General features: G+C 48.3%; 2 protein-coding genes across 11 annotated transcripts in view; both read left to right on the top strand.

Annotated features, from left to right (window-relative positions):
- The window catches only part of frya (furry homolog a (Drosophila)), a 110,812-nt gene extending 104,501 nt beyond the window's left edge, over positions 1 to 6,311 (top strand). For 8 of the 10 annotated variants that reach the window (XM_035384019.1, XM_035384020.1, XM_035384013.1 and 5 more), the window contains 8 exons: positions 1 to 141; positions 530 to 679; positions 810 to 908; positions 1,415 to 1,498; positions 2,697 to 2,714; positions 3,526 to 3,636; positions 4,170 to 4,366; positions 4,836 to 6,311. The exon at positions 1 to 141 is cut by the window's left edge. In XM_035384019.1, coding sequence (XP_035239910.1) covers positions 1 to 141; positions 530 to 679; positions 810 to 908; positions 1,415 to 1,498; positions 2,697 to 2,714; positions 3,526 to 3,636; positions 4,170 to 4,366; positions 4,836 to 5,094 — 1,059 coding nt within the window. In that variant the 3' untranslated portion in view covers positions 5,095 to 6,311. The remainder of the gene's footprint in view (positions 142 to 529; positions 680 to 809; positions 909 to 1,414; positions 1,499 to 2,696; positions 2,715 to 3,525; positions 3,637 to 4,169; positions 4,367 to 4,835) is intronic. The other 2 variants (XM_035384014.1, XM_035384015.1) reach the window with 1 other exon arrangement.
- Positions 6,312 to 7,105: 794 nt separating this feature from the next.
- brca2 (BRCA2 DNA repair associated) lies at positions 7,106 to 26,062 on the top strand. The gene is made up of 27 exons (XM_035384312.1): positions 7,106 to 7,228; positions 7,741 to 7,839; positions 8,195 to 8,440; positions 9,304 to 9,376; positions 9,590 to 9,639; positions 9,781 to 9,809; positions 9,981 to 10,092; positions 10,183 to 10,238; positions 10,810 to 10,900; positions 11,759 to 12,790; positions 12,892 to 17,628; positions 17,793 to 17,891; positions 18,004 to 18,073; positions 18,159 to 18,673; positions 18,979 to 19,166; positions 19,489 to 19,676; positions 20,087 to 20,257; positions 20,370 to 20,745; positions 20,834 to 20,989; positions 21,361 to 21,508; positions 21,623 to 21,735; positions 22,488 to 22,689; positions 22,818 to 22,984; positions 23,574 to 23,712; positions 24,220 to 24,488; positions 24,727 to 24,837; positions 25,322 to 26,062. Exons 2-27 carry the CDS (start codon positions 7,758 to 7,760, stop codon positions 25,709 to 25,711), a joined length of 9,810 nt encoding a protein of 3,269 aa, XP_035240203.1. The 5' UTR covers positions 7,106 to 7,228; positions 7,741 to 7,757; the 3' UTR covers positions 25,712 to 26,062.
- Positions 26,063 to 26,451: the final 389 nt, after the last annotated feature.

Raw genomic sequence — 26,451 nt, 5'->3', positions numbered from 1 at the left:
TCCGCCATCCTGGCGGCGTTCCAGCCGGCCGTGTGCGACGACGCCGAGGAGGCCTGGCGCAACCACCTCAACCAGCTGGTGTCCGACTCGGACGGCTCCTGCGCCGTCTACACCTTCCACGTCTTCTCCTCGCTCTTCCAGGTAACGCCGACCGCGGCCACCAGGGGGCGTCGACCCAGGCATTACGAAGGCAGCCAGAGTAGCTGGCATACTACTAGAGTTTATGAGGCTGAAATGGAACTGTACCTCACAGAATTAGCTGCCTAGGCTGGGTTTTTTCTGTTTTTCTTTTTCCACGCTGTGTTTATGAAGAGATGCGGACGGTTGGGAAATGCATCAAGCTGTTCTGAGTCCTCTGCTCATAATTACGGGATTATTCATTAACCTGGTTTTCTCCGGCTCGATGCTCAAAGCTGAAGGCATGCTGAGGAGGAGGAGGAGTAGGAGGAGGAGGAGGAGGAGGCCTGTAGACCCCAGGGGTCTGGAGCTAGGCTTACTGAGCTGGTGTTTTTTTTCCCCCTCTCTATAGAACATTCAGAACAAATTTTGCTCTTTAACCTGTGACGCCGCTGGTTACCTTGGCGACGGTCTCCGGGGCATCGGGTCAAAGTTCGTGAGGTCCTCGGAGATGCTTACGTCCTGCTCGGAGTGCCCCACGCTGTTCATAGACGCGGATACTGTAAGTAGATCACGAGGACATTTTTATTTCTTTATTTTTTTTGAAGTGCCTTTTTTAAAATCCGGTCTGTCCACAACGGTCACGACAAGCCTTTTGCATGTGACACGTCTGTCACAACTTGTCATCGCAGATCATCTCTTACGGGCTACTGGAAAAGATGAAGTTCTGTGTGTTGGAGCTGCAGGAGTACCTGGACACGTACAACAACAGGAAGGAAGCTGCTATATCTGTAAGCCCAGAATTGCAGGTCATACTGTGACGGTCATTAGTTAGAATAATGTGCCTGTGAGTGATGTAAGCAGTCAGCATGCTCACCCTCAATGTGATTAATCATTATATTTACCAGGAAATATTAATGTTGGCATGCGGTGACTTTATTATATATATAAAAAGAAAATTGGGTAAAAATATAGTATATTGTGTCAGTGTTGTACATTGCTGTTTTAAACATGGTTGATAGTGCGCAAGTTTCAGTTTGTCCTGCTTTGCGTTTATATTAGATTTTTAACATTTTATACGTACAGAATTTGACAGAACACAATCAAAGAAAGAGACAGTACTGTAACAGGCCACTGGATATGTCAACATAATACAGAAACACTCAAAGTTGCGCAAAAAATGAGACCCAACCAAGCACCAGGGAATAGTTTTTCATGTAATTTTTTTGCCCTAGTTTGTGCGGAGAATGTTCTTCTGCACCTGCAGTAACTCCTCTTCATCCTCCTCTTCCTCAAGTGGCTGCAGAACTGCAAGGCGAGCTTCCCCCCTGGACCCGGAAACACGGTGGTCACCAGCCAGCCGGGAGACGTGGAGGACAAGGTAGGGAAGGCCACCTGCTCACCGCCTCACCTAACGTACCGCACACACCTGAAAAACACCTTACTGCTGGTGTCACATCTAAACATGTTCAGCTGTGACTGAGGTAGTGAAGATTATCTGGGAGATCGTACTGGAGGGCTGTACTGCTCGTGAAAATGGGTTTTTGCTCACTGCATGCTTAATCTGCTCAAAGTGCTGTGCTTACAGCACCGTTGGTATGTAATGATAATCTGTAGCCTGTCAGCATATGATCAGGACAGAATCAAGACCATTAACCCAGATTACTGGTGTAAACATGAATTACTGTTATGGTATGTAATAGATTGATATTAGTATTTCTGTCTGCTCTAAAATCTGTGTAAAGTGATTTTGTTTTTCTCTGAAAAGCAATGAAAATGCTCCTCACTTGTGTTCCAGCAAGCACAAACCTCTGATATGTGAAATAATAATGGTCATGTAACGGAATATTATCTCAGATTACTTCAGATCGCGTTTGTATTGATCTTTCACATTTCTCCCCGTTGATCACTCTCCGGTAGCTCTGTGAGTGAAAGTCTTTCATTTCTCTCTGTGCCGCTGAATCCCGGCTTACAGCTTGAGCCCACCGCACCGACTCCATCACTGCACCCCCGAGCCCTGACTCTTTGCAATGTGACCTTTGAACTCTGCTGGGCTAAGGATCCTCCACAAAATGAAAAATAGCGACGATGCAATGATTATTATTATTATTACAATTATGAATGATGATGCTAGTAATAATAATAATAATAATAATAATAATAATATACAGATGGTCATTGGGCACCCTACCCCTGCTCAGTTATGTACCGTGTTATCTGACTAGTGTTAGCTGAGCCGCTCTCCCAGCAGAGTACCTGCATCTGTAAAAAGGCGAAGCACAGCCACCTTCCTGCTTGGCTTGAGAAGGACTTGCGCGAGGGTTCCAGGCTTTCTGTGGGTTTTTGAAACTGCAGCTGCCTCTTCCTCTCTCCTTTTCCTCTTCCTCCTCCCCATCTCCCTCGCTCTCGGTCTCTCTCCTTGCATGTACTGGTAAAATGAAATTATTTTATGACCACTGCAAAGACTTTCCGCCCTTCCAAATGTGACCGCTGCAGTTTGCATGCTTTTTCTCATTGATTTTATTCTATATTTCCTTCCTCTTACCACTTTCTTGCCCTGTAACATGCTTGCTGCGTAGCAAATGGAATCTCTGGCAGTAAGTTAAATGCAACTCATTTTTTATTTTGTCTTTCTCTCACTCTCTGTCTCTTTTTCTGCCTCTGTTTCTCTGTTTCTCACTGTCTTGCTCTCTCTCTCCTGTCAGTCACCTTGTCACTACGCAGAAATATTTTTTCCTGTTCTTAGACGAGATGACTGTGTTCAGCTATCGTAAATTAGCATTTTATTTCCTCTGATTCGCTTTGCGGCTCTGGGGAGACTCACAGCATATTGTAGTGCCTAATTATGCCAGTCGCTGAGGCACAGAAGTACTGTTTCTCAGACGAAACAGACACAGTCACAGCAGGAATACTTCTCGTGGCTTTTCAGCAACAATTACGAAAAAAAAAGCTAATAAAATAAATGGAGACTGATTTCAGGACCCTCAGATCTAGTTGTGTTATGTGATGATACTCCAGTGCACTTCCTGTGGTGGGACTGAAGGCCTTGAAGACGAGGCTTGTTTTTAAACCTTAGTGATACATTTTTTTTTTACTGGCTTAATATCAGTAGAAATTACTTGTCAGAAATTTTGATTGTTGTATTTTATTTTTGTACATGTTTTAAATGTAGTTAAAAGTACAATGGGAACTGACAGCTGACAAAGGAATTATTAGCAATTGAGCTGTACATTTTTCTCCTGTTTCCTTAAAGAAAACACTGCGGGATTATGAAATGCATCAGAAATTCGCTATACATTTTGCAGAGAAACGTGACATACTGAAACTTGTTGCATATAATGATGGCTGTATTTAAAGTGCTGATGTACACAGAGGGAGTTTGCTGACTGCATTTTTTCATCCGTCCAGCAACTGGAGTTGTGTCAAAGACTCTACAAGCTCCACTTTCAGCTGCTGCTGCTTTTTCAGTCCTACTGTAAGCTGATTGGCCAGGTTCACGCAATCAGCTCTGTTCCAGAGGTAAGTGACACCCTGGCGCTCTGACCTCTCTCTCTCTCGCTCTCGCTCTCTCTCTCTCTCTCTCTCTCTCTCTCTCTCTCTCTCTCTCTCTCTCTCTCTCTCTCACTCTCTCTCTCTCTCTCTCTGCCTCTCTCTCTCTCTCTCAGTCAATCTGTCAGTCTCACAATTCAGTTCAGTTCAAATCAGACTTATTGGAATGACAATGAACAGGATTGTGTTACAAAAGCATTTAAAAAAATGAATGACAAGACCGCTACTCTAAATATTTTTTGCCTGTATATAAATATCCCTCTAACCCGGTGTAATATTTTGTTTAAGATTTTTTGGTAACTGACCTTGAAAAAAAAAATCAAATTGGCTTATTTGTTATGCAGGAGGCCACTGGATCATAGCACAGCTTATGTTTTCAACCTGATGTTGCTGCGGCAACTCTCACTGGTTGACCGTAGCTTGGTGATGTTCCCCTGTGTCACTCCTCTCTCTCTCTCTCTCGCTCCCTGTGCCCCCCCCCCCCTCCCCCCCCCGCCCTGCAGCTGGTGAACATGTCCCAGGAGCTGAGCGACCTGAAGTCCAGTCTCAAGGCAGCGGCGCGGTCTGTGGCCGCCCAGGACGGCCCCTCCTCCTCCTCTGAACCCACCTTCAGCTCCTCCGAGGCGGCCGTGCAGGCCATCCTGGAGGGCCTGAAGAACAGCGAGTTCACCACCGCCATCCGCTGCATCCGCGAGTGCAGGTCAGGCCCTGACGCTGAGCCATTCTTCTGTCTCGATGGCTCTTTTCTGCAGCTAAATGGCAGCAGCGTACATGCATAAATACATACCTACATACATACATACAGGCATGCATACATACATACATACTGTACATACATGCGTGCATACATACAGTACTATACATACATACATACATACATACATAGATACATGCATACATACATACATAAAAACATACATGCATGCATACATACTCTACATATATACATGCATACATACATACATACGTACATACATACATGCATAATATCCATGAAGAAATCTCAGTTTAATGACTGAGCGGGGACACAAACTGCCTCTTTTTCATACAGTTTGGCATCCTCACAAATGTGTCCATTCATTTAGCATGCATTTACACTGTAAAATTGGGTAGCCATGAGGGATCGAATAAAATGACTGACCCTGCAGTTCCCTCCTGGTGCTTTGCAGGAGCGTCTGGCCCAATGACATCTTCGGCAGCGGTTCTGAAGACGAGGTCCAGACGCTGCTGAACATCTATTTCCGGCACCAGACCCTGGGGCAGACGGGCACGTTCGCGCTGGTGGGCTCCAAGCAGGACCTGTCCGAGATCTGCGTCAAGCTGACGGAGCTCAACGGAGAGATCAAGGACATGATTCGCCGGGCTCAGGGCTGCCGGGTCATCAGAACCGTCCTCCCGGACTCCAACACGTCCGGCTCTAGCCTCTGACAGGGGTGGGGCGCCTGGACCGAGCCCCTGCTCCTGCCCCGGTGTGCTGCTGCTACCCCTACGGAGGCCCCCAAAAGTTCTCCTCCCGCTTGGGGAAAGTGGGGCGTGCTGTCCTGACGCTGCTCGGCTTGGGGGCTGGGGGGGGGGGGGGGACCCCTGAACACGTGAGGATTTTCAGGTGTTCAGGTGTCCGTGCAGCACCCTGAGAGCCGGCGTGGTGACGCGAGACCGCTTCCCCCACGTTACGGAAGAGCGCCCGCCCGCCTTTATTGCACTAACGACGTCACGGAGCGGCAGCCTACTCGCCACTGAGCTCGCGAACTTCCACACCCGACAAAAAGGACGTACCAAAGTTACATTAACTTATTCTTCTTCTGCAGATGTTTTGCTATTTTAAATGTTTTGGGGAAAACGTGCAATGCTTCACTCAAGTGAAAGACTTTTACTGTATCATTGAAAGAATGTTTTTTTTGAATTTTTAGTGCTTTTGGCTACTTGAAGTCTGAAGAATGGTGTAACAGGCGACATGATGCTGAATATTATTTTTTTTCATTGCTTGGTTGAAAGCTGAGAGCCTGTATATTTGTGAACCAAACTGTAATCAGACTACCATCCACTGAACACTGTAACGCAGGATTCATGCGTACACGCTAAACTACTTATATTGACCTAAACTACAATATTTCAAAGCTACTGTCTCAAAGAACTGGATACCATCACTGGTCATCTGTCACTTAAGAGATTGGTCCTGATAATTTTTACTTGTGTTTGCTTTCTACTGTGTAGGTATTTGCTTCTAGAGTTGTTATTTATATTATAAAGAAAGCAACATGCATTGAACTTAGTAGTTTTATAGGATGAAAAGACATTTATGTTCTCTTTTAAAACTGCCAAGCATGCATATTTTATGTACGATGAAATGTATTAGAAGTATTTATGAACATAAGAAATTCATATTTTAACTGAAAGATACATTTGTATATAGTGCAAAGGGAGCTTTGCTCATGCTGATGAGATTTTATTTTTTAATTTGCTGTCAGAAACAGAGATTGTGTGCATTTAAAGAAGGTATATTGCACACGTTTTAAAGCTTCCATAAGGAGTATCAATGTAGGTTTTTTTCACCGTGTAAATACTTTTACCGTTTTTGTGAAGTAATTTTGGTTTGTGTTCTGTACACTTATGTAACGAAATAAAAAAATACAAATGCTGGTATATTAAATGTGTCTCATTTACTGCAACCAAAGAAGATACAGAGAATTACACTCATTTGTGGAATGCTATCAAATCTTACCTCATGTAATTTCATTTGCAGTTCTATACCTCACCTATACTAGTGATACAAGCCTGGCTGATAGTATGCACGATAGATTTTATGTGTATTTCATTGCACAAATGACAAGTATAAATCTTTCTGTTCATTTACTTTATGTACAATAATTAGAACATTGCTTTATTTAGCCAAATAGAAGCTAAATATGGCCTTATTTGAGTAAGGCCCCTTATAAGCACTCAGATTTCCTATAATATATTAGACCCTGAAAATGAAGGAATTTTTTGAATACTTTTAAATGCTTTATTGGAGAGCGAGAGGGCTCAATTGCATGAGAAAAATGTTTTATTTGAAGTTGCAATTCGGCTATCAATGTTCACAACCAATTAAAAATTTAGTTTGCATTCATTGTCTAAGGAATTTATTTCATTTTCTCACCTGACCTGGATCAAAAGAGATCGTCCTCGTCACACTATTGGCAACACTCATTCGTATAGTTCACTGCCGCTTTAGTAGACTAACAATTTTACAATATCATGAAATTAAATCTGCACATCAAGGAAAACCCACAGCCGGTTAACCTCTGGTGAACCTCCAGGGTAGTGGAGCGCGCACCGTCTATTCCTCGCGCATTCTCGTGCACGGACTTCCTTGTCCCGCCCACTATGACTCAAGCATCTCCTGATTGGCTTAAAATATCCCTTTTCCGTCAGTGTTCCAATGTGAGGTGGCGCGGCGGGAGTTGCAAAATAGTGCGAATCGGAAGAATCTGTAATAGTAATACATTACGATGTTTTTCTTCATATAAATGGCAAAACGTGGATTGCAGCCATGAAATCAATTCCAGGACGCTATGAAAAGGTATTTGTCATGAGCTTGAGTAAAGTTTTGTTCCACATAATTTGATGTGTGAAGCTATGTGAACTAGCTAACGTATATCGAAGCTATCAACCACCCAAAAGGTAAATGTCGTTGAGGTCGCGATAGCTGACATTATCCGTTACTGTTGTAAACTAAATAACAGTAACTACTGTATTTTATATTTTATTTGCCGCAAGCTCTATCTATGGCGAACTGCGGAACTGTAGAATAACGTCAGCAAGCAACATTTTCATAAGCAACGTTAATGCGTCAGCTAACTAACTGGCTAACGTCATCTTGAAAAGAAGTTTACGGCAGATAATCTAGTTTGGATAGCTATGTTATGTAGAGTACATTTCTTTTCATGTTTAGCTAGCAATGCAGGTTTCAGGTTTTGTGAAGACTGTCAAATGCATATATTATTCAGTAGCCAGAAAAGTTGTCTTGCTGGCGCTCCATTCCAAATATAAATACTGATGTACTTAACTGTTCATCTATCTAAATAAATCCAGGCTAAGGATCTGAGAACATGACAGGCTTTTCTCAAAGATTATTGGATCCAGGTACACGTGTGAATATGTTCGAAGTCTTCAAGCATCACATCGTTCAAGGTGAGATATTCTCAGTAAACTGATTTGTAGCCTGTCCAGTTGTAGCAGCAGCGGTATCCAGTTTCTCTGTTATATACGTGTTGGCTAGCTTCAAGCTGTGACCCCCCCTTAATATGTGGGGGAAAAAGAGCCAGTTACAGTATATATCTATTACCATATTTAATTGAATTTGGCCCACAGTTTTATGTTATTAATTTGCTTGGCATACACTTACAGAATTCCATTTTAATTCTACAGCTTTGTTACTGGTTCCCTCCCCGAAGAGCTACATCACATGGTTGTTGTGGTGGATGTGATTTTGGTAATGAAACTGACAGTGTTGTCATTTGCTTGCTTTTCACCAACTCTCTCAAAGACCTGGGGCCACTTTGTCCCAACTGGTTTGAGGAGCTGACCGTCAGCGCCGCTAGAGATGGAGCCTCTGCCCGGGATCCAGAGGTGCCCGGGGGGGCTCGTGTGCAGGAGGCCTCCCTCGGAACACCGCTGCGAAAACCAGCCGCGGACAGCCAGATCTTCTCCACTCCCAAGATCTTCAAGAGCCGGACGGCTCAGTCACCTGAACTCCTCACCACGGACGAGGAGCTCTTCTCTCCTGATAGAGGTAGTCGGGTGCTCAGTTAAACTGCAGGTTGTCAAACTCTAGTCCTCAAGGGGCACAGATTCTTTCTGTAAGCTGCCAATTAAGGCATTGAGAACAAGGTGTGTGGACTCTGTAGCCAATCAATGACTCAAATCAGTGGTGTCCCATCTTATTGGAATATGGCCGGTGTAGGTGCAGGTTTTTGTTCTGGCCCAGCACTTAGACACCAGATTTTACTTGTCAAGCTCTTCATTGAAGACCACGACGATTAGATAATTAGTTGGAACAGGTCCGTAGTGCTGGGCTAAAACAAAAACCTGCACCCACACCGGCCCTTTTTGGATAAGATTGGACACCCCTGGCTTAATCACTCCTGCTGAAACGCACTGAAGACCAGCAGACACTAGGGGCCTCCTGGACTGGAGTTTGACGACCCTGAGTTAACAGGTCATCTCTTTTGCTGCACAGTTATTGCAACTGCTTGCCTTAATGGAGTAGTTGACTTTCTGGGATTAATGATATTGTATCAATTTCCTGTTGGCCCAGAAAGTCCAATAAAGGATATTTTAGATCAGTGGTAACCAACTCAGTTCCTGGAGATCTGCCGTCCTGTAGGTTATCATTTCAACCCTAATTTTGAATCACCTGATTCCACTAATTAGCAGCATAATGAGATCTCTAGCTGAATGAGGTGTGATTTGTTAGGGTTGGAGTAAAAACCTGCAGGATGGTAGCTGTATAGGAACGGGGTTGGTTACCTCTGTTGTAGATGCTTGCAGACTTATCTGACAGCCAGATGGCTTTAAATGTACATTTAGACAATTATCTGTAGCTAGACTACAAAGTTTATTTTGCTCATACAGATTTTTTTCTAAAATGCACAGGAGCTGCTGGAGGATCAAAAACATTACCATGGGTGGACACAAGCATGTGTTTCTTTGGATCTGCTAAGAACAGGTAATATAGTCTCTGCCTTGTGTCTGTTTAAGGAAGACCGTACATGTTGCGCCATTATATTTTGACACAATATGAACATAGTATACAGCTACAATGAATGTTGTTATTTTAACACGAAGCAGAGAAGGTTGGCTACCGAAAATGTAGTCCATGTTGTGGTCAGTATGTTGAACATAAATAATTATCTTTTATTTATTGATTTTTATTTCTCAGCCAAACTGCTGATAAACTCGGCAATACAAGTCTGACTGCGGATGATTTTGGTAAGTTTTCTGATCTCCAAAATGTAAACAGCTGGGATTGTAGTTTTTGTAGTCTTTTCTTTATTCTAGTTGTATATAGTTAATTTAGAAGTTCAGTAACTTCTTCCTCCCATTAATAGTTTTTCTCCCTCTTCAATCCAGCACTGCTGAACATTCCAAAAAGCCGGGCTGTAAGTACAGGACTAATATATTTTTACCTCGTGCCAATTTTCTCACTTATTTTAGTTTAACATAAATCTTGTATTTCTCATCAGTCAAAGTCATAATTAACAGGTTGCCTAATAATTGAGCCACCATGGTGTGGTTTCCTTCTTTTTTTTTTGTATGGTATTTGTTTTCAGGCCGTCTCATGCAAAAGCATTTCTGAAAGCCTGGGTGCGCAGTTGGACCCTGACGTGTCCTGGACCAGCTCTCTCAACACCCCTCCCGTCATCTCCCCCACCATAATTTTGGGTAAGGAGGAAGTAGGGTTTGTTCTTTCCACGTTGAAACATTTTCTTTTTTTTTTGCTGGCTCACCATGTTTGTTTCCCCTGCTCTGCAGCCAAGGAGGAGGACAAAGCCGGTCCAGTCAGCCCCTCCGGAGACAAACGTGTTATTGTGAGTTGATACCGGAGGCTGTTTCTGCGCAAAATGAAAAGTGTTATTGTATTTATGAATGTGCTGTTTTCATCAGGATGGGGAAAACTTCACCAAAAGCAGGAGTGAGATGGCATTGAGTTATAATGTTACAGTGTTACTTCATTATAATGCTGCTGACATTGAAACTACTGTACAGTACATTGTAGGTGTTGCATAATGGTCACGTTATAGCTTGAATGAGTAGTTCTTAATTTGTAATCTTTAATTAAGGTATGTGATTCATTGAATATTCCTATTTGAATATCTTCGTATTGAATCTTAATGAAAACATTTCAGATGCATACATGGTGGTGGTAAGTGATTGTGCTTTGGGATCTTCAGTGTTTTATCCTTGTATATTAAAAGAAAAATGTGAAAGCAATAGTGGATATATTACCCCCAGACTAAAGGCATAAGCACAATCCTTCATGATAGAAATTTGTAGTGTATAGCTGTGTAGGGAGCACGGTTTAACTCAATTTCATGGCTATTGCTTTGTGTCTTATTGCCTGATGCCTCAAACTTCCCTGATGCCTTTTTCCTAATTCAGCTTGTGCGAGAGCTGTTCCCCTCCATGTCAAAAGTGTCCCGAATGACTGAGATCACTGAAAAGCCTGAGGGCTTGTTTGGTCAACCATCTGGTGAGTGGCTTTCTCTGTGACTAATAAAGTTTCCCTGCATTTTTATGAGGCCTAAATTTTGAAGCTGCTTGAGGTGCCCAATTTGTTCTGCCATTTATAAATATGAAATATTACGTGTTTAGCTATGGAGGAAGAGTCGGGCCTCTGTTTCAATGGTTTTCATAGGGCAACAGTCATATCTTTGCTGTGTACTTTTTTTTTTTCCCTGTGGTTTTTAATGAGGCAATATTCATATCTTGGCTGTGGCCTTTTTTAGCCGTTGGGGTTTTTTTGGTCCTAAAATGGGGGATGTTATCAGATGACTTATGCTTCTCTATATTTTCATGCTGAAAAATGCAGTTCTTGCATTTTCCATCTGGGCGGTTGTAATTGAATTTTTGTGGTTCAAAGATGCCTAGTGGCACTCGGCATAACAATGGTTTGTTTTGTGCTGACTCAGAAGATGCAAAATAATGTACAGTTTAATGATGCTCCAAGTGTGGACCTTGTGTAGTGGCATTGCAAGTAAATTAATAAATGACCAAAACAAAGAATGCAAGCTTTTAAATTGAGGTAAGCCACACTCCGGAAATTCTTTCTCTTTGCGATAAGCCTGGGGGTGCGTTTCGCTTGTGTGAAAAGACACATTTCGCACTGCCCATTTCATTAGCAGGCAGTCTGAACACCTCTTTCCCCATGCAGGCTGCCATGCTTGGATATTTTTAGTGAAAAGCCTGATGTGTATACAATGCTCTGTATAATATGCCATGTACATGTCTCGCTACCTGTTTCATTTCACTTTTAGAAATGGGTTTTGGGTTTCCATAGGATTGAGTTTAGCGTTTGGAGTGAACCTTTCCTGTTGCATTGCATCAACAGGAGCAGATAGCCGGTTGGGTGGCCTGGTGAAAGGGAGCGATTGCCGGGAGCTCCCCTCAGCAGACGCGCGGGACGGTTTGTGGAAGCAGACGCTGCCTGACGCCATCCAGGACGGAGAAGTGCGCAGCACCGTGGCAAGCGTGCTCGACGGAGCTGAAGAGGTCCTGTCCATCTTCTTCAGTAACGGCGGTTCGGCACTGCGGAGGGTGAAGGCCCAGGAGAGGAGCAGCAGCAGGAGGAGGCAGGCCTGCTCGGCCAAGGCAGCGGCGCCGACTCCTCCTCCCCCAGCTCTGGAGAGCGGACGTCCTGAGGACCCTGCCAAAATGGCCGGCCGAGCGGAATGCGTTGCGGACACCGTCGCCTTTCATAAGGGCAATTCCCCAGAGGCGAAGGACTGTGGCGTCACCCAGTGGACGCCGTTGACTTTGCCTGACACCTCGGGCGCTAGCCCGGGAACCGATTTCTGTGCTGTGCCTTCATCCTCAGACGGGGGCACCGCACCGGCCACTGAGGAGCTGGCTGATGGGCCTGCAGATGCCGCTCAGCTGGAAAGACCAGCTTCTAAAGGTGATTATAAAGACATTAGGGTGCCAGGGGGTGCAAGTGCACAGTGGGATGCTGTCCTCCCTACGAATGTGGCTAACACTCAGGGACAGGCTGTAGGCCCCTTACATTCAGATTTTCCACAGCAAAGGGCAGAGGCTTCGAAGAGCATGAGATCTGAGGACTCCTGGCCAACTGCGCTGCCGCTGAACCCCTCGTTCCCCCAGTCAGACCCTGGTAAATGTACAATCCCGGCAAACGGCCCAGGGATTAATGTATGCAGTACTGAGATGCAGACTGGCGTGCTGGTCCTCCGGCCAGGCGAGTCGCCGTTGCTGGCGTCGTCTCTGGAAGGCTGTCCTGCGGTCACCTCCACCAGGAAACCTCCCAGGAAATTTGTGTATTCTCTTCAGAGCCCACGACTCCCTGTGCAAGCAAAACATAGTGACCATAGTCAAACAGTTTCCATGCCAACGGTTCCATTTCCAGGTAAGGGTTTAATTCTTCTAAATCTTAAGTGTTTCTACTTAAGTTCAATGCATTATATTTTGCATAGGTGTTTTTATTTCTCTTTTTGTATTGTTTTCAAGGTGAGTCGTTGAATGGGAGCACAGACGCTGTGGTGTCCAGCGTAAAGGCGTTGCATCGCAGTGACAATGTCACCAAAGACAAATCGGAATGTAAAAAACTTTGTGAACAAGCTAGCGACGCAAGTATGGCGGTAGTCCCTGCAGCATCAAATGAAGTGGAAAGTGGGCTGGATCACATGCCCCTGCGGTGCGCTACCAGTGCGGAGGATTACAGCCAAGAGTGGAATCCTGGCAGAGCACCCAGCGGCAGTGCTGACGCGCTTGGCCGTGACACTGACACCCGTTTCTCAGCAACAGCATGCCGCTCCGTAATGGGATCTAAACAGCCGAGGCGACCTTCCGCTCCCGTACCGACGGAAAAGCCCGGATGTGCCGACGATCCCCGCGACCGTGACATTGTCGACTGTCCCAGTCGCGGCACCGCCGTCCTTACCGAATGCACTCAGCCCGCTGAAACGAGCGGCCTTCTCCGTGCGTCCGACGCGACGCGCGTGACGTGTGACAGCGGCTACCACACCACCTGGTCGGGTGCCACGCAGCTTCACGGGTCATCCGACATCGGACACGCTTCCAGCTCCAGGAAAGTCGCGGAGAATCGTGCGCCTGTGGGCTTTAAAACGGCCAGCAACAGAAGAATTCCTCTGTCTCTGGAAGCCATGCAGAGGGCAAAGGCGTTGCTCGATGAGGGTGCAGAGGGTAGTGGGATTAAATCGTCCGTTTCTAAGGGAAAGCCTCAGATGTCTGAATCTACAGAACGGACTCAGAAGAGTCATTACAACGGGGCCAAGAGCTCTTTAGCTGGTAATGCGGCTGCAAGTCGGCAGCGTGCATCGCTGAGAAAAGTGAGTTCCCCCCACAGTTCCCTGAGTTCTCCCCAGGGCAGTTCTCCAAATCCTGGTTTTGTCGGCTTCAAAACAGCCTCCAACGGCACGATACGTTTGTCCTCTGCGAATCTGCTGAAAGCCAAGCAGCTGTTCAAAGACATTGAAGATGAGAAGCTCTTGGAAGTTTCCCCCAGAACCAGCTGCACTGATTTTGACGCCGTGGGTGGAGTTGAAGCGGAAACTGGAACGTCGTCTAAAAGTTCAGCGGGGCTAATGGCTGCGCCCTCGCGCGTCCGGCCGTCCTCTGAGCCGAAAGCCTCCGAGCCCTACGGGTGTCTGACGGCCTCACAGAGAGCTGACGTTACGGAGCTGTGCAGCCTGTTAGAGGACGCCGGCAGCCAGTTTGAGTTCACGCAGTTCAGGCAGGCGATCTCGACTCCAGCCGGCTCGGACGAAGTCGTCTGCAATCATCCTTGTGACAAGGAGGTAGATCCCGATTTCCTAACAGGCATCGACTTTGATGACAGTTTCAGCTCTGAGTGTGAGCGGCAGGGTTCTAGAAAACTACCGGCTGATACGATTATGCCTGAGAAATTAACTGCCAGTTCTTACCACAAGCAAAATCGACAGGACTCCAGCCATAAGTCCAAACCTGTGGAAGTATTGAGTTATGACTTTGCTGATAAAAATGCAAAAGTCGCAAAATACACTGAGGACCCAAGTGCATCATTGATCCCTAAGAATAATTATGATTCAGGAAGCTTTGTAGCTTTTTCTTCTGCAAGTGGAAAGAAAATTGCTGTGTCAAAGGAAGTTCTTCAAAGGGCTTCAAAGGTTTTTGATGACTTGGATGTTGGTTGCGTGCCATCGCCGAGCTCTGTCCGTCGTGACAAGAGTACAGATCCATCTCATTTAAATGTACTGGGTGCTACTGTCACCGAGGTGCCAAGAGCCAGAAACATTCCAGGCGCCCATGTGACATTTAACACTCCAAGGAGTAATGTTATGAACCAGAGCCACTGCATCAAGAAGATTGGCCGTTCACCAGGAGCAGTAAGCCCAGGTGGAAGAAGTTTAAAAGTGGGTGTGTCATCTGAAAATACGCAAGCGATTCAGGAAGACAGTGCCATTTCTGAATTAAATCTCCCTTCTGGAGAGCCTCACCCTCCCCACGTTTGTTCCTCTTTTCAATTGCCAACTGTCAAAAACAATTTAGAAGTTGCAGGTACTGCTTTGCCAAGAGATTTATTAGCTCCCTGTGCACCAAATGGAGTAGGCACTGATGTAAGGTTAGATGAACGCCCACCTCCAACACCTGCCCTTAGTTCAGCAGAGGACAGAAAGGTCGGTACGGCCAACGCCATTTTAAAGCAACCGGGGGCTGTTTGTTCAAAAGGCGGTCTTCAGAGAGACACGGGTAAAAAGCTGGAAGTTTCTCACGACCAGCCCAGTAGCATGAGCAACAAGCGTGGCGCGGGTTTCAAAACCGCCAGAGGGACTGCCGTGAATGTCTCGGAGGGGCTTTTGAGGAAAGCGAGGTTAATGTTCGCGGATTTAGGGGAGAATCTGGAAACCGCGCAAGGACGAGGCTTCCGTGGAGATGAGCGAGAGGGGTGGAATGCCGTGTCTGAAAACAAAGAACAACCAGACGCGTCTGCTGACGCCACTGACAAAGCAAAGAACATTTCTGAGAAATGCAAGAGTGAGAATGGTGCTGAGCAGAGAACATCTGCTGCTGGTTACGGTGCTGACGAACCTGATGCCGTACATGTGGAAAAGGAGATTGATGCGACCTCTGTGCAAGAAGACTTCTCAAGAGCAGAAACTCCTAACATGGGCAGTGAAAGCAGCGTAGGCTGTAGCACACCGTGTGCAAACAAAAAAGCGCTCCTGGAAACCACCTCAAACGAATGTGGTCGTATCTCTGGATCTTGCCAGATGGCAGCTGTTTCAGATGAAGGCAGCGGTAGTATTTCAACTTCCAACATCCAGGGTAATTGTGGCTTCAGCACTGCTGGTGGCAAGAAGGTAACCGTGTCCAAGAAATCTCTTCAGTATGCTCAGTTTCTTCTTAATGAGTGTTCAGAAATGAAAACTCCCGAGCCTGGGAACGCCTCCAGGTTGAGTAATGGGCACGTTTCCTCTCACAGTCTTCTGGGTGGAAACAGTGGTGGCTTTCAGACTGCGAGTGGAAAAGGTGTGGCCATTACACCAAATGCCCTTGAGCAGGCAAAGGCCATGTTTCAGAATTGTGACGATAGACCCGAGTGTGGAATTACCGGGGCAGTAAGAGGAGAGGGTGTCAGTAGGGGAACCAGAGGCGACCCGATGAATCCGACGGCGACCAGTTCTGGATTCATCTCTGCCGGTGGTAAAGGCGTGTCCATTTCAGCAAAGGCTCTCCTTGAAGTGAAGGACATGTTTAAAAACAGTGACGGCATTGTGGACTGTGCAACCACTTGTGGACCAAGAGAGGGGCATACACATGAAAAGTCCTTTGAACTGAAAAGTAATTTTAGGACGGTTAACTGCACGTTCACCTCTGCTGGTGGCAAGAGGGTGTCTGTATCCGAGAAGGCCCTCCTGAGGGCAAATGCTCTTCTGAAGGAATGTGACGAAAAACCCCACGTGGAATCGGAGAGACTGGAATTTATGGCGGGTTCAACTCCGGATCCTCGGCACAAAAACGGTCGTGGCTTTAGCACGGCCAGCGGTAAAGGGGTGTCCGTTTCCCTCAGGGCCCTTCGGGAGGCGAAGGCTCGATTCGCGGACTGCGACGACGCTGCTTCGCCTGAACCTGGTGAAGTGAAAGCGGAAACCCTAGGCGAGAATTCCACATCTGCCCATAAAAAGGATTCTACGAACAGTAACTGTGGCTTCAGCACCGCAAGTGGTAAGGGCGTGTCTGTGTCCGAGAAGGCCCTTCTCAAAGCTAAGGCACTGCTTAGTGAATGCTGTGATGTTGAAAGTGGGGAACCTGGAAGACCTCTCAAAATGGAATGCAAATCTAGTTCAGTTCCGAACCCTCCGTGTGAAAGCGGGTGCGGTACTGGCGCAGGTAGCGGGAAGGGGCTGTCCACCTCCGTGAAGAACGTTTGTGAAATGGAGGTCTCATCAAAAGACTGCTCCAATGATAAAATCGCTATAGAGATTGGAGGAAAGGATTTAAAAGCGAAAGCTGGCCCTTATAATAATACAGGGAAGCGTGCTTCTGGTTTCAGCACAGCCAGAGGTAATCGGGTGTCTGTTTCAGTCCAGGCTCTTGAGGAAGCAAAGGCTAAATTCAGAGACTGTGATCATTTGGACCAGGTATTTGGTGAAGAAATGAAGGTGGATCCTATAAAAAATAAAATAAGTTCTGCCCATCGTAATCCGGATAAAACTGCTCCTGGCATCAACGCAGTTGACGAGAAGACCGCGTCCGTCTCTGAAATGGTTCTTCCGAGCACAAATCTTTTGCCTGCGGAATCTGACGGAATTGAACGTTCTGTTGTACCGAGCTGCTGCGCGCACCTCCCACAAGGACCGCTAAGCCAAGGCCAAGCCGCGGACCGCCAAAGCGCTCGAGAGAACGGAAAGGCGCCCGTGCGGCCCGGTGGCTTCGCCCCCTCCCGGGAACGCTCTGCGCCGGGGAGGGCTGCCGTGGAGACGGCGGACTGCGAGACCCGGCGGAGCTCCTCGCCGAGCCTGCGCTCGCCAGGGCTGAGCAGCTGCACGGACACCCAGCAGAGGTACCTGGAGCAGGAGGCCATGGCGTGCACCAGGGCCCTGCTGGAGGACGAGGACCTGGCCGAGCAGGGCCTCCGGGGGGCCCCGGGGAGGGCGTCTCTCCCGCCGAGGTCAGCCGTGACTGAGGCCGAGGGGACACGAGGGCGTGGAAAAAGGCTCCAATCGGAGGACTCGGATTTTCCAGGTAGGATTTTTATTTATTTATTTTACATTTTTACCGGTTCAAAATATGTTCTGTAGCAAAGGAAAACTGGCGTTTTAAAAAATGAATACATGATTACTGCCCTTTGCCAGCAGGGGGACATCAAGTTCATGCATGTTCAAACCACTGGTTTATTTTCCCAACAGACCAACCTCCTCTCAAAAGACGGCTCCTGGCAGACTTTGACCAGACATCAGACAGTGATCTGCGGCCCGTGCTGACTCCTGTGAAGAGCAGCCCAAATGGTGTTAAAGTCATTTATTTAACTCCTTTGTGTTCACTGTTTAATGGAATTGCCAATTCTGTATGCATTTTGGCAGTTGATTTAAAGTACGTTTTTGTTCCTGTTTTTTTCAGTGATGTTAAGAGACAGGAGAATCTTCAGATACGGTGTGCCGCTTCAACCTAACGTCACTCATCCTCCTGGGTACGTTTCAAACTGATAAAGAGAAATCATGAGTATTTCCTTTTTTCTGTGGTTAACACATTTTTGGTGTTTATTTCATGGACAGGGGTAAGAAGGGCATCCTGGAGCAGAGGCACAGAAAAACAGAGCCAGAGGTCGTCGTCCCAGGCTCCTTCCTTCAGGACAGCAAGCCAGTGAATCCCAGGGGTGCGGTGTTCGTGCCCCCTTTTCGGAAGGGTCCCAAGCCCGAGGTCCAGGGAACCAGTCTGCCAGCGGAGTCTAGAAGGCCTCCCAGTACCTTTGCGCCCCCCTTCAGGAAAACCCAGCCCAGTAGTACCCCCCTGGGACAGGGGCCCGGGCAGCTGTCCACCAGCCGTCCTGGGACTCCCCCTCTGCCGGCTGTGTTTGTTCCTCCTCTTAGGAAATTGGCAGGTTCTGCCTCCCATCCAGATCCAGGCAGTGAGGAGGAATCGGGCACTCACACACCGCACAGCGCCTGTGGTGGTGCCCACAGCGGGCAGGGCCCTGTCACCCCAAACATCCCTGCAGGGAAGGAGGCAGAAACAGAGGAGCCCGCACCGGCACCTCCCTCACCTGGAGACCAGGAGGCTAGCCGCTCAGGTAACCCCAGCATGGGTTCACTACTGAACAGCACAAATACATGACTGTAATTCCAGCTGAACATGGACATTACCAATGTTTTCACACAGCCCAGAATCACAAAATGTGCTTTTGAGGAACTCATGTAATTTCTTGTAATATACTCATTGTTTGACAATGACCAGCCCTGAAGTGTTCTGCTGTTGCAAATGCAAGCGACAGATCTCTGTTCTGCAGTGCAGTGCCTGTGCTATGAGTTGTGGGTGGATCTGGTAAAGTTTACATGGTAAGCTCTGCTCATGAGCACTCCTGCTGGCTGTTTGCAGACGTGCAGACGCTGCAGAGCCTGCAGCTAGCGCGGGACCTGCAGGACATGCGGATCAGGAAGAAGAGGCGGCAGGCCATCCGGCCCCAGCCGGGGAGCCTGCTCCTGGCCAAAACCTCCGGGGTGGCCCGGGTGCCTCTGAGGAGCGCTGTAGGGGGGCGGTGCCCTGGTCTCCACACACCGAAAGAGGTGCCCACACATTTTAAACTCGCTCTCCACTCACTGCTTTAGTTACAAACCCTCACCACCCACTAAAAAAAGGCCATTTTTGATTAACTTCCTGTGGGACGACGCCTTGCTCTTCGTGTCTAATGGTATTTTTTATAATATTATTACATTTACATTTATTTATTTAGCAGACGCTTTTATCCAAAGCGACGTACAAAAGTGCGTATCACGGTCATTGGAAAAACTACAAAACACAGGTTCGATAAGGTACAATATTAATTTCGCACAGCATATTATTTAATATTATTTTGTGTGAGTGTTGTTGTTCCCCTCTCCTCTCCAGCTGTACGCGTGTGGCGTCCCCTGCGGGGCGTCCCAGATCGGCAGCGACAGCGCGGAGTCGTTCCGCTTCCGCTGCGGGGACTTCTTCAGGGAGGAGGTGCTGGCGGCCGGGGGCGGGGTCCAGCTGGCCGACGGGGGCCGGCTCGTCCCCGGCAACGACGGCACGGCGGGGAAGGAGGAGTTCTACAGGTGCGCGTTTTTAAATGTTCAGGTGCTGTGAGGTAATGCGTTCAGTCCAGCTGGAGGAAGTCCTTGTGGCAGCACTCATATGAGTGAGAAAGAGCCTTAAAATGGAATGACCTTTTTAATTCATTAAAATAAAAGTAAAATGGGTGTGGAAGCCCAAGTATTAAAGGGACGCTCTCATTGCAAGCAGTGATTATATTATATTATATTATTTGTACAATATAAAATGTTATATAGTAATTTAGGTCCTCTGACATTCAGTATTTTGTTCAGTACTGTGACTGAATCTGAGGTTTTCTGACAGTATTCCCAGTGGAGCACAGTGTTAGAATGAGCGTTCTTATTGCACATTCAGTCTGGCACATTGGGCAGTGCATGTTCTTTTTTATCACTACGTCCCGCCTCTTCCACAGGGCCCTGTGCGACACCCCAGGGGTTGACCCCAAACTGATCAGCGAGGGCTGGCTGTACAATCACTACCGGTGGGTGGTCTGGAAACGGGCCTCCATGGAGCGGGCCTTCCCGTCAGTGATGGGCGGTTACTGCCTGACCCCAGAGCAGGTGCTGCTGCAGCTCAAATACAGGTACACACCTGACAGTTTCATTTAAACTCAAACCGTTAAATTACATACCGAGCAACAGTGAAGTGAGCGCTTCTGCAGTTGGGCCAGTGTTCATGTGTTGTGTGGTGTTCAGGTACGATGTGGAGGTGGACCGGAGCCAGAGGTCGGCCCTGAGGAAGATCATGGAAAGGGACGACACGCCGGCGAAGACCATGGTGCTGTGCGTGTGTGGCGTCGTGTCCACCGGCCCCGCCCCTGCCGCGCCGGTCCAGCCCGAGAGCAGGACCTCCCCCGGTTCTGGTGCCAAGGCGGGCGGCTCGTCTGGCGGCGTGATCTGGGTGACGGACGGCTGGTACGCCATCAAGGTCCTGCTGGACGCCCCGCTGACCGCCATGCTGCTCCAGGGCCGGCTGGCGGTCGGCGGGAAGGTGGTGACCCACGGGGCCGAGCTGGTGGGGTCCCAGGACGCCTGCTCCCCACTGGAGGCCCCCGAATCGCTCATGCTGAAGGTGAGGGGTCACCCGAGTGTGTGCCTGGTGAAGCCAGCGCAAGCCCTGGAGATTAAACCGGCTGGCCTCTCTGCCTCTCTGCTCTCAGATCTCTGCCAACAGCACCAGGCCGGCTCGTTGGGACGCCAAGCTGGGCTTCCACCGCGACCCTCGGCCTTTCCGGCTGCCCCTCTCCTCCCTGTACTGCAACGGGGGCCTGGTTGGCTGTGTGGACATAGTGGTGTTGAGAAGCTACCCAACCCAGGCATGTCCATTTTACTTCCCTCAGTAAAACTGCTCAAAGCTAGCCTTTCAAGCAGCTGAAGGCCTGAGTCGTGAAGTCTTCACCTTCACCGCAAAGGCTAGATACCAAAATGATTTACATGTCTTGAACATTCAAGAGGTTCAAACATTTAAAGCTCTGTTTTCTATCTGCAGTCTTTGTAAGATGTTTTTGTAGCACCTATGCTATGTAGGCTTGTCTTTTCGTCCACAGTATAAACCCCCCTGCCCTATTTTGGCTAGTTTTATTATTATAAAAAGATTATTAATTTCACCATATCGTTCTCGAGGTGCGTGTATATGTGTCCTTTATTTTTTTCAATGAACTAGTGGATTGGTTAATTTCTCTGGCAGTGGATGGAGAAGCAGCCGGGCGGGGTCTTTGTGTTCTGTAGCGAGCGCTCTGAAGGGCGGGAGGCCAGGAGGCACGGCGACCGCAGGCACAAGGCCATGGAGCTCCTGTTCAGCAGGGTTCAGGCCCAGTTTGAGAGGGAGCAGGAGGGTACGTGACCCCCTCACCCAAAAAACCAAAATCCAGTGCCGTTACCTCCGTACAGAACAGAAGGGCACAAATGTACTACGGGGGGAGCAATGAGGCTTTTTTTTTTCCCCACAGCGAAGACCAAAGCCGGAAGCAGGAGGCGAAGGCTGACCCGGCAGGAGATGGAGGCGCTGCAGGACGGGGAGGAGCTGCACGAGGCCGTGGAGACTGACCCCGCTCACCTGGAGGTGAAGGCCTCGCAGGCTGGCACACGACGCGGTCCTGTCTGTGTTTCGGAGAACTCTGAAAGCGGATCAAAGCGTTTCTGCTTTACGCGTAATTGAGAGACGGTTCTGTGAGCATGTATTTGTGTTTCTCTTCATGCTAGGAACTTCAAACACACACTGTACATACACTAGGATCATGTTTGTCCCCAGTGCCAGATGGTACTACTTGTGTATCTTTTTAAAAAATTCCCCAGAGGCTCTGTATTTATCTGTGATGCTACGGCTCACTGTTTCCATGGTAATATCATTAACCTTTCATGTGAAGAACGCCAAAGAGACAGCCAGGGGCGGTTTGACTGAGTGCAGAACTTCAGATAAAACTGGGGAACGGTGTTTAAGCCTGTCGAAAGCTGCACAGCTTTGATTTGCACCTGAGAGTTGTTCTCTGAGAAAGTTTACCCTGTCGATACGTGTGTGTGTGTGTGTGTGTGTGTGTGTGTGTGTGTGTGTGTGCGTGTATGTGCATGTGTGTGTTCACGTGTGTGTGTATATATGTGTGCGTGCGTGCGTGCGTGTGTGTGTGCATGCGTATGCGTGTGTGTGCGTGTACATGTGTGTGTGTATTTGTGTGTGTGTGTGTGTGTGTGTGTGTGTATGTATATGTGGTATGTCCTGTATGTATGTGTGTATATGTATATGTGTGTACGTATGTGTGCATGTATTTGTGTGTGTGCGCGTGTGTGTGCGTGTGTATGTGCGCGTGTGTTCTCCAGTCTTGTCTGAATGAGCAGCAGCTGGCCGTCCTCAGCAGCTACAGGGAGTCTCTGGGGCAGGAGAGGCAGGCGCGGCTGCAGGAGCGTTTTCGGCAGGCCCTGGCGGAGGCGCAGGAGGGCGAGGGGGGCTGCCCCGACCGGGACGTCACCCCCGTGTGGAAGCTGAGCGTCTGCGACTCCAGGGACCGGCGGAGCGGCAGCGGTGAGCTCGCGGCGTGTCACTTCCTCCTCGTTACCGTTAGTTACTGCAGTATGTCCAAAACAAGGACGACGCTCAGGTGCGTACCAAAAGGCCACGCCCGTGACCCCCCCGCCCTCCCGTCTCCCCAGTGTACCTCCTGAGCGTCTGGCGCCCCCCGGCGGAGCTGCGCCCCCTGCTGAGGGAGGGGTGCAGGTACAGGGTTTACCAGCTGGCCACGTCCTGGGGCAAGAAACAGGCCGGCAGGGCTGCCGTCCAGCTCACCGGCACCAAGAAAACGCAGTTCCAGCACATTCAGGTACCGGGAGTGGCTCCCTGCAGGAAGTACACTCAGTGAATGTGTTTGGGGAAGAGATGCTGGATGTTCACTGTCCAAATGAGGGGGGAAAAATTCTCCTTTGAATGCTAAATGTTTTAAAGAAATGTATCATTATTATTATTATAATATTTTAATGAAATATGGAAATTGGTCTGGATATTCGTGGAAACATTGCCCAGGCCACCTGCAGCCATTTAACTTAACTGATCGGAATTTTGAGCATTTGCAGCATGAACATTTTGAACAGTCATTTATATAAATGGTGATGTGTGCAATTATGTGAACCAATTTTAGAAGCCACTGTAAATTTGCATATTCTGTAATCCAATATTGGTTGGATTTTTTGTTTAAAACCCTGACGTGTGACGTGTGTATTTCTGGTGGTTATAAATTATTTGCTATTTGCTGAAGGAAGGCTAACACTTCAGGCATTTGATCTTTGCTTCTGCGCCTCTTGAGACAGCTGTACACACTTGCGCAGTTTGAATGGGCCTTTTCTTTCAAATCCGTCGACGCACAGACGAGACTCCGATGGTCCAGAATTTTAATGTCATTGTCTCCCTGAAAGGCCCCTCCAGAATCCCTGTGTGAGCTGTTCCAGCCCCGGGTGTCCTGGAGCTTCAGGGCTCTGCGGGGTGCGGGTTTCCGTCCGCTGTGTGGAGAGGTGGACGTGGTGGGGTATGTCGTCTCCATTACTGACAGACACGGTGAGTAGCACAGAGGCTCGTGAGTCTTCTCTAAATTCGGAGCAGTGTGTGTTAAACTGGTAGAGATGGTGCAGAATCGCTGCTATGTGGACCAATGGGCATAAAGTAGACAAATGGGCATAGTGGCATACCTGCACATGTCCAACAGTAATTTCTGCAGAGATTTGTGACTTTGGCTGAGAGAGCGCATGCTCCAGAAAGCTGTGGTTAGGGTGTAGTTTTGGTGTTGACCACAACAAAGCTGCATTCATCAGCAGTCAACACAACAATGTACTGCACAATCAAGCCATGCGTCAGATTAGTGCTCAGACCCTACCTCTCCCCTCCCCCACTTTATTCCGTTTTCCTGCCTGTCTTGCCATTTATTCCTCTTTCCCTCTCTGATATATATACTCGTTTTTCTCTCTAGAATGTTCTATTCCCTTGTGTCCTGTCTTTGGCTGTGTATTGTAATTGTGTGGGTGAGGTGTGGTTGGTGTGGAGCTGACTGATCCGCCCTCCGTGCAGGCCCCTCCCCCGTGCTCTACCTGGCGGACGGGCATCAGGACTTTGTGTCCGTGCGGATCGGCGCCAGCCTGGCACAGCTGGCCCTGGAGGAGGTGGTGAAGCCTCGGGCCCTGCTGGCGCTGAGTAACCTGCAGCCCGGGCACCGGACCGCCGTGCCCGCGCCCGCGCCCGTACCTGCCCTGTACGCCGGAGAGCTGGCCCTCTTCTCCACGAACCCCAAAGAGCCGCACCTGCAGGAGGCCTGTGCTCACCTGAGGAGCATCGCACAGGTGCTGCTCCAGAGCCCCCAACTGCCTCCCCTAAAACGACACATTGGAACAGATTTCTCTCACGACTCTTTTCTCCAAAAGGACATTACACCACTTGCATTGTGCACCTTACACAAAATTATTTAATTTACCATTTTTTGTGAGTTAGGGATGACTTGCATAAGGTTATCGTAAACGGCAGTCAGGTGATGATTCCCCTGCTCTTCCTTGACACGTTTGTCTGTCACTCCGTTACCAGGGCAACGAGCGCTTCTTTCAGATGGCGGAAGAGAAGCTCGCCAGTTTTATCCCATCAAACAACCAGAGTGCTCTGCTGACTCCAAGAGACGTGGGTCCAGCCCCAAAAATGGCAAGTAGGAGAGCGGGTGCTTGGTGCTATTATGTCCCCCACAGTCCGTAATAAAATGCTGAACGTATCAGCTCGAACTGTAGCCAGGAGTCCAGTGATCCAGCAGTGCTTACCTCCCATAACATCAGCCATTGAGGGACCTCATGGTGCAGCAGTGACTGCTCTGGTCCTGTGGCCTGCGTCAGCTGCGTCAGCTGCGCAGTCCTCCGGCGCTGTGTCTGCGCAGCTCAGCTGGAGGACTGCGCAGTAAAGAAGGCTGGCTGGTTGCACGTGCTTCAGAGAAAACGCGCAAGGTTTCACTCTCTCAAATTGAAATTGAAATTGGAAGTGCAGCAGTGGGACAGGCGCACAAATAGGATGGATTACCATTAAAGATGTGTGTGTGTGTGCATGTGTGTGTTTCAGTGTGTGTGTGTGTGTCTACTCAATGATATCCAGTCTGTGTTTGTGGAGCATTAACATGCAAACGATGTTTTGCATGCAGGTGAATGGGCAAACCCCCCAGCAGTCAGTGAGAAGCTCGGGGCTGCTCACCCCTGTGAGGCCCCCTTTACCAGCGGGGACTCCAGAGGACCGGGACCCCAAAAGCGTAAAGAGGAAGCGAGGCCTGGACTTCCTGTCCCGCATCCCGTCCCCTCCCCCGCTCAGCCCGCTGCTGGCACACGCCTCGCCGTCGCTGAGGAAGACTTTCAATCCCCCGCGAAGGTCTGAGACTCCCCGCCCTGCCCCTCCCCCGCCGCCGGCACCGCCCCCTCGCCGTGCCCCTCCCCCGCAGGAGGCCGAATGGGTCAATGATGAGGAGCTGGCCATGATCAACACCCAGGCCCTGCTGGACGGGCAGGGGGGGCAGGAGGAGGCGGGCGTGTCCAGGTGACCACGGGAAGCACAGGAACCGCTGTGTCTGGGGTAAACTGTACACTGGATCTGGCAGCCTGAAAGCTGTCAAACTTCCATGGCAGCTGCGTATAGAGAGGCTGAAGAGAGTACTGAATGGACAAGCATGCCGAGACTCACTGCCTATAAGGACAACTGCAGTGTCTCACTGGCAAATTCAGCTTACGTGCAATTTACATGCTTACATTGTGTCAAATGGAAAATATGCCTAAATCCTCCACAACACTGGATTTGTTTTCCCTTTCCCCTTACTGTACATGTATGAATAAAATTCATAATTTAGAATATATGTATATATGTTGTATTTAAAATACTATTAAATAAAAATATGCTAAACCATAGTTTCATGATTGACCCAGTTTATTTAATTTTATATTTTCAGTTATTAATTTCAGACGGGTCTGAACTGCAAGATGTTGTTTTCGTATACACCTGCAAAGACCTCTTAGGGGACTACTACACAAAGAATTGCAGCAGCAGCAGTCTTCAGAAAGCCCTGGAGAGTCGATACATGTTGAATCATTTGGCAGTTTCAAGCTTGAAATTTCAAATATGAACCTGCATTTGTCCAGTGCTGTTCATCACTCTACAACTGGAGACCAATGGAGCACCTCAAGGCTCTGGGATAGCATGTAGCATTTTTACTGCTGTTTGTGGGGGATATAGGAACAGCCGATAGCATTAGTGATTGCAAAGATGGCAGAATACCTCTGACCTTTT

Source organism: Anguilla anguilla, chromosome 12, assembly GCF_013347855.1.
Source record: "Anguilla anguilla isolate fAngAng1 chromosome 12, fAngAng1.pri, whole genome shotgun sequence".
In the NCBI taxonomy this organism is placed as follows: Eukaryota; Metazoa; Chordata; class Actinopteri; order Anguilliformes; family Anguillidae; genus Anguilla; species Anguilla anguilla.
The sequence above is the reverse complement of the archived record's forward strand: the minus strand, read 5'-3'. Positions and strand labels throughout refer to the sequence as shown.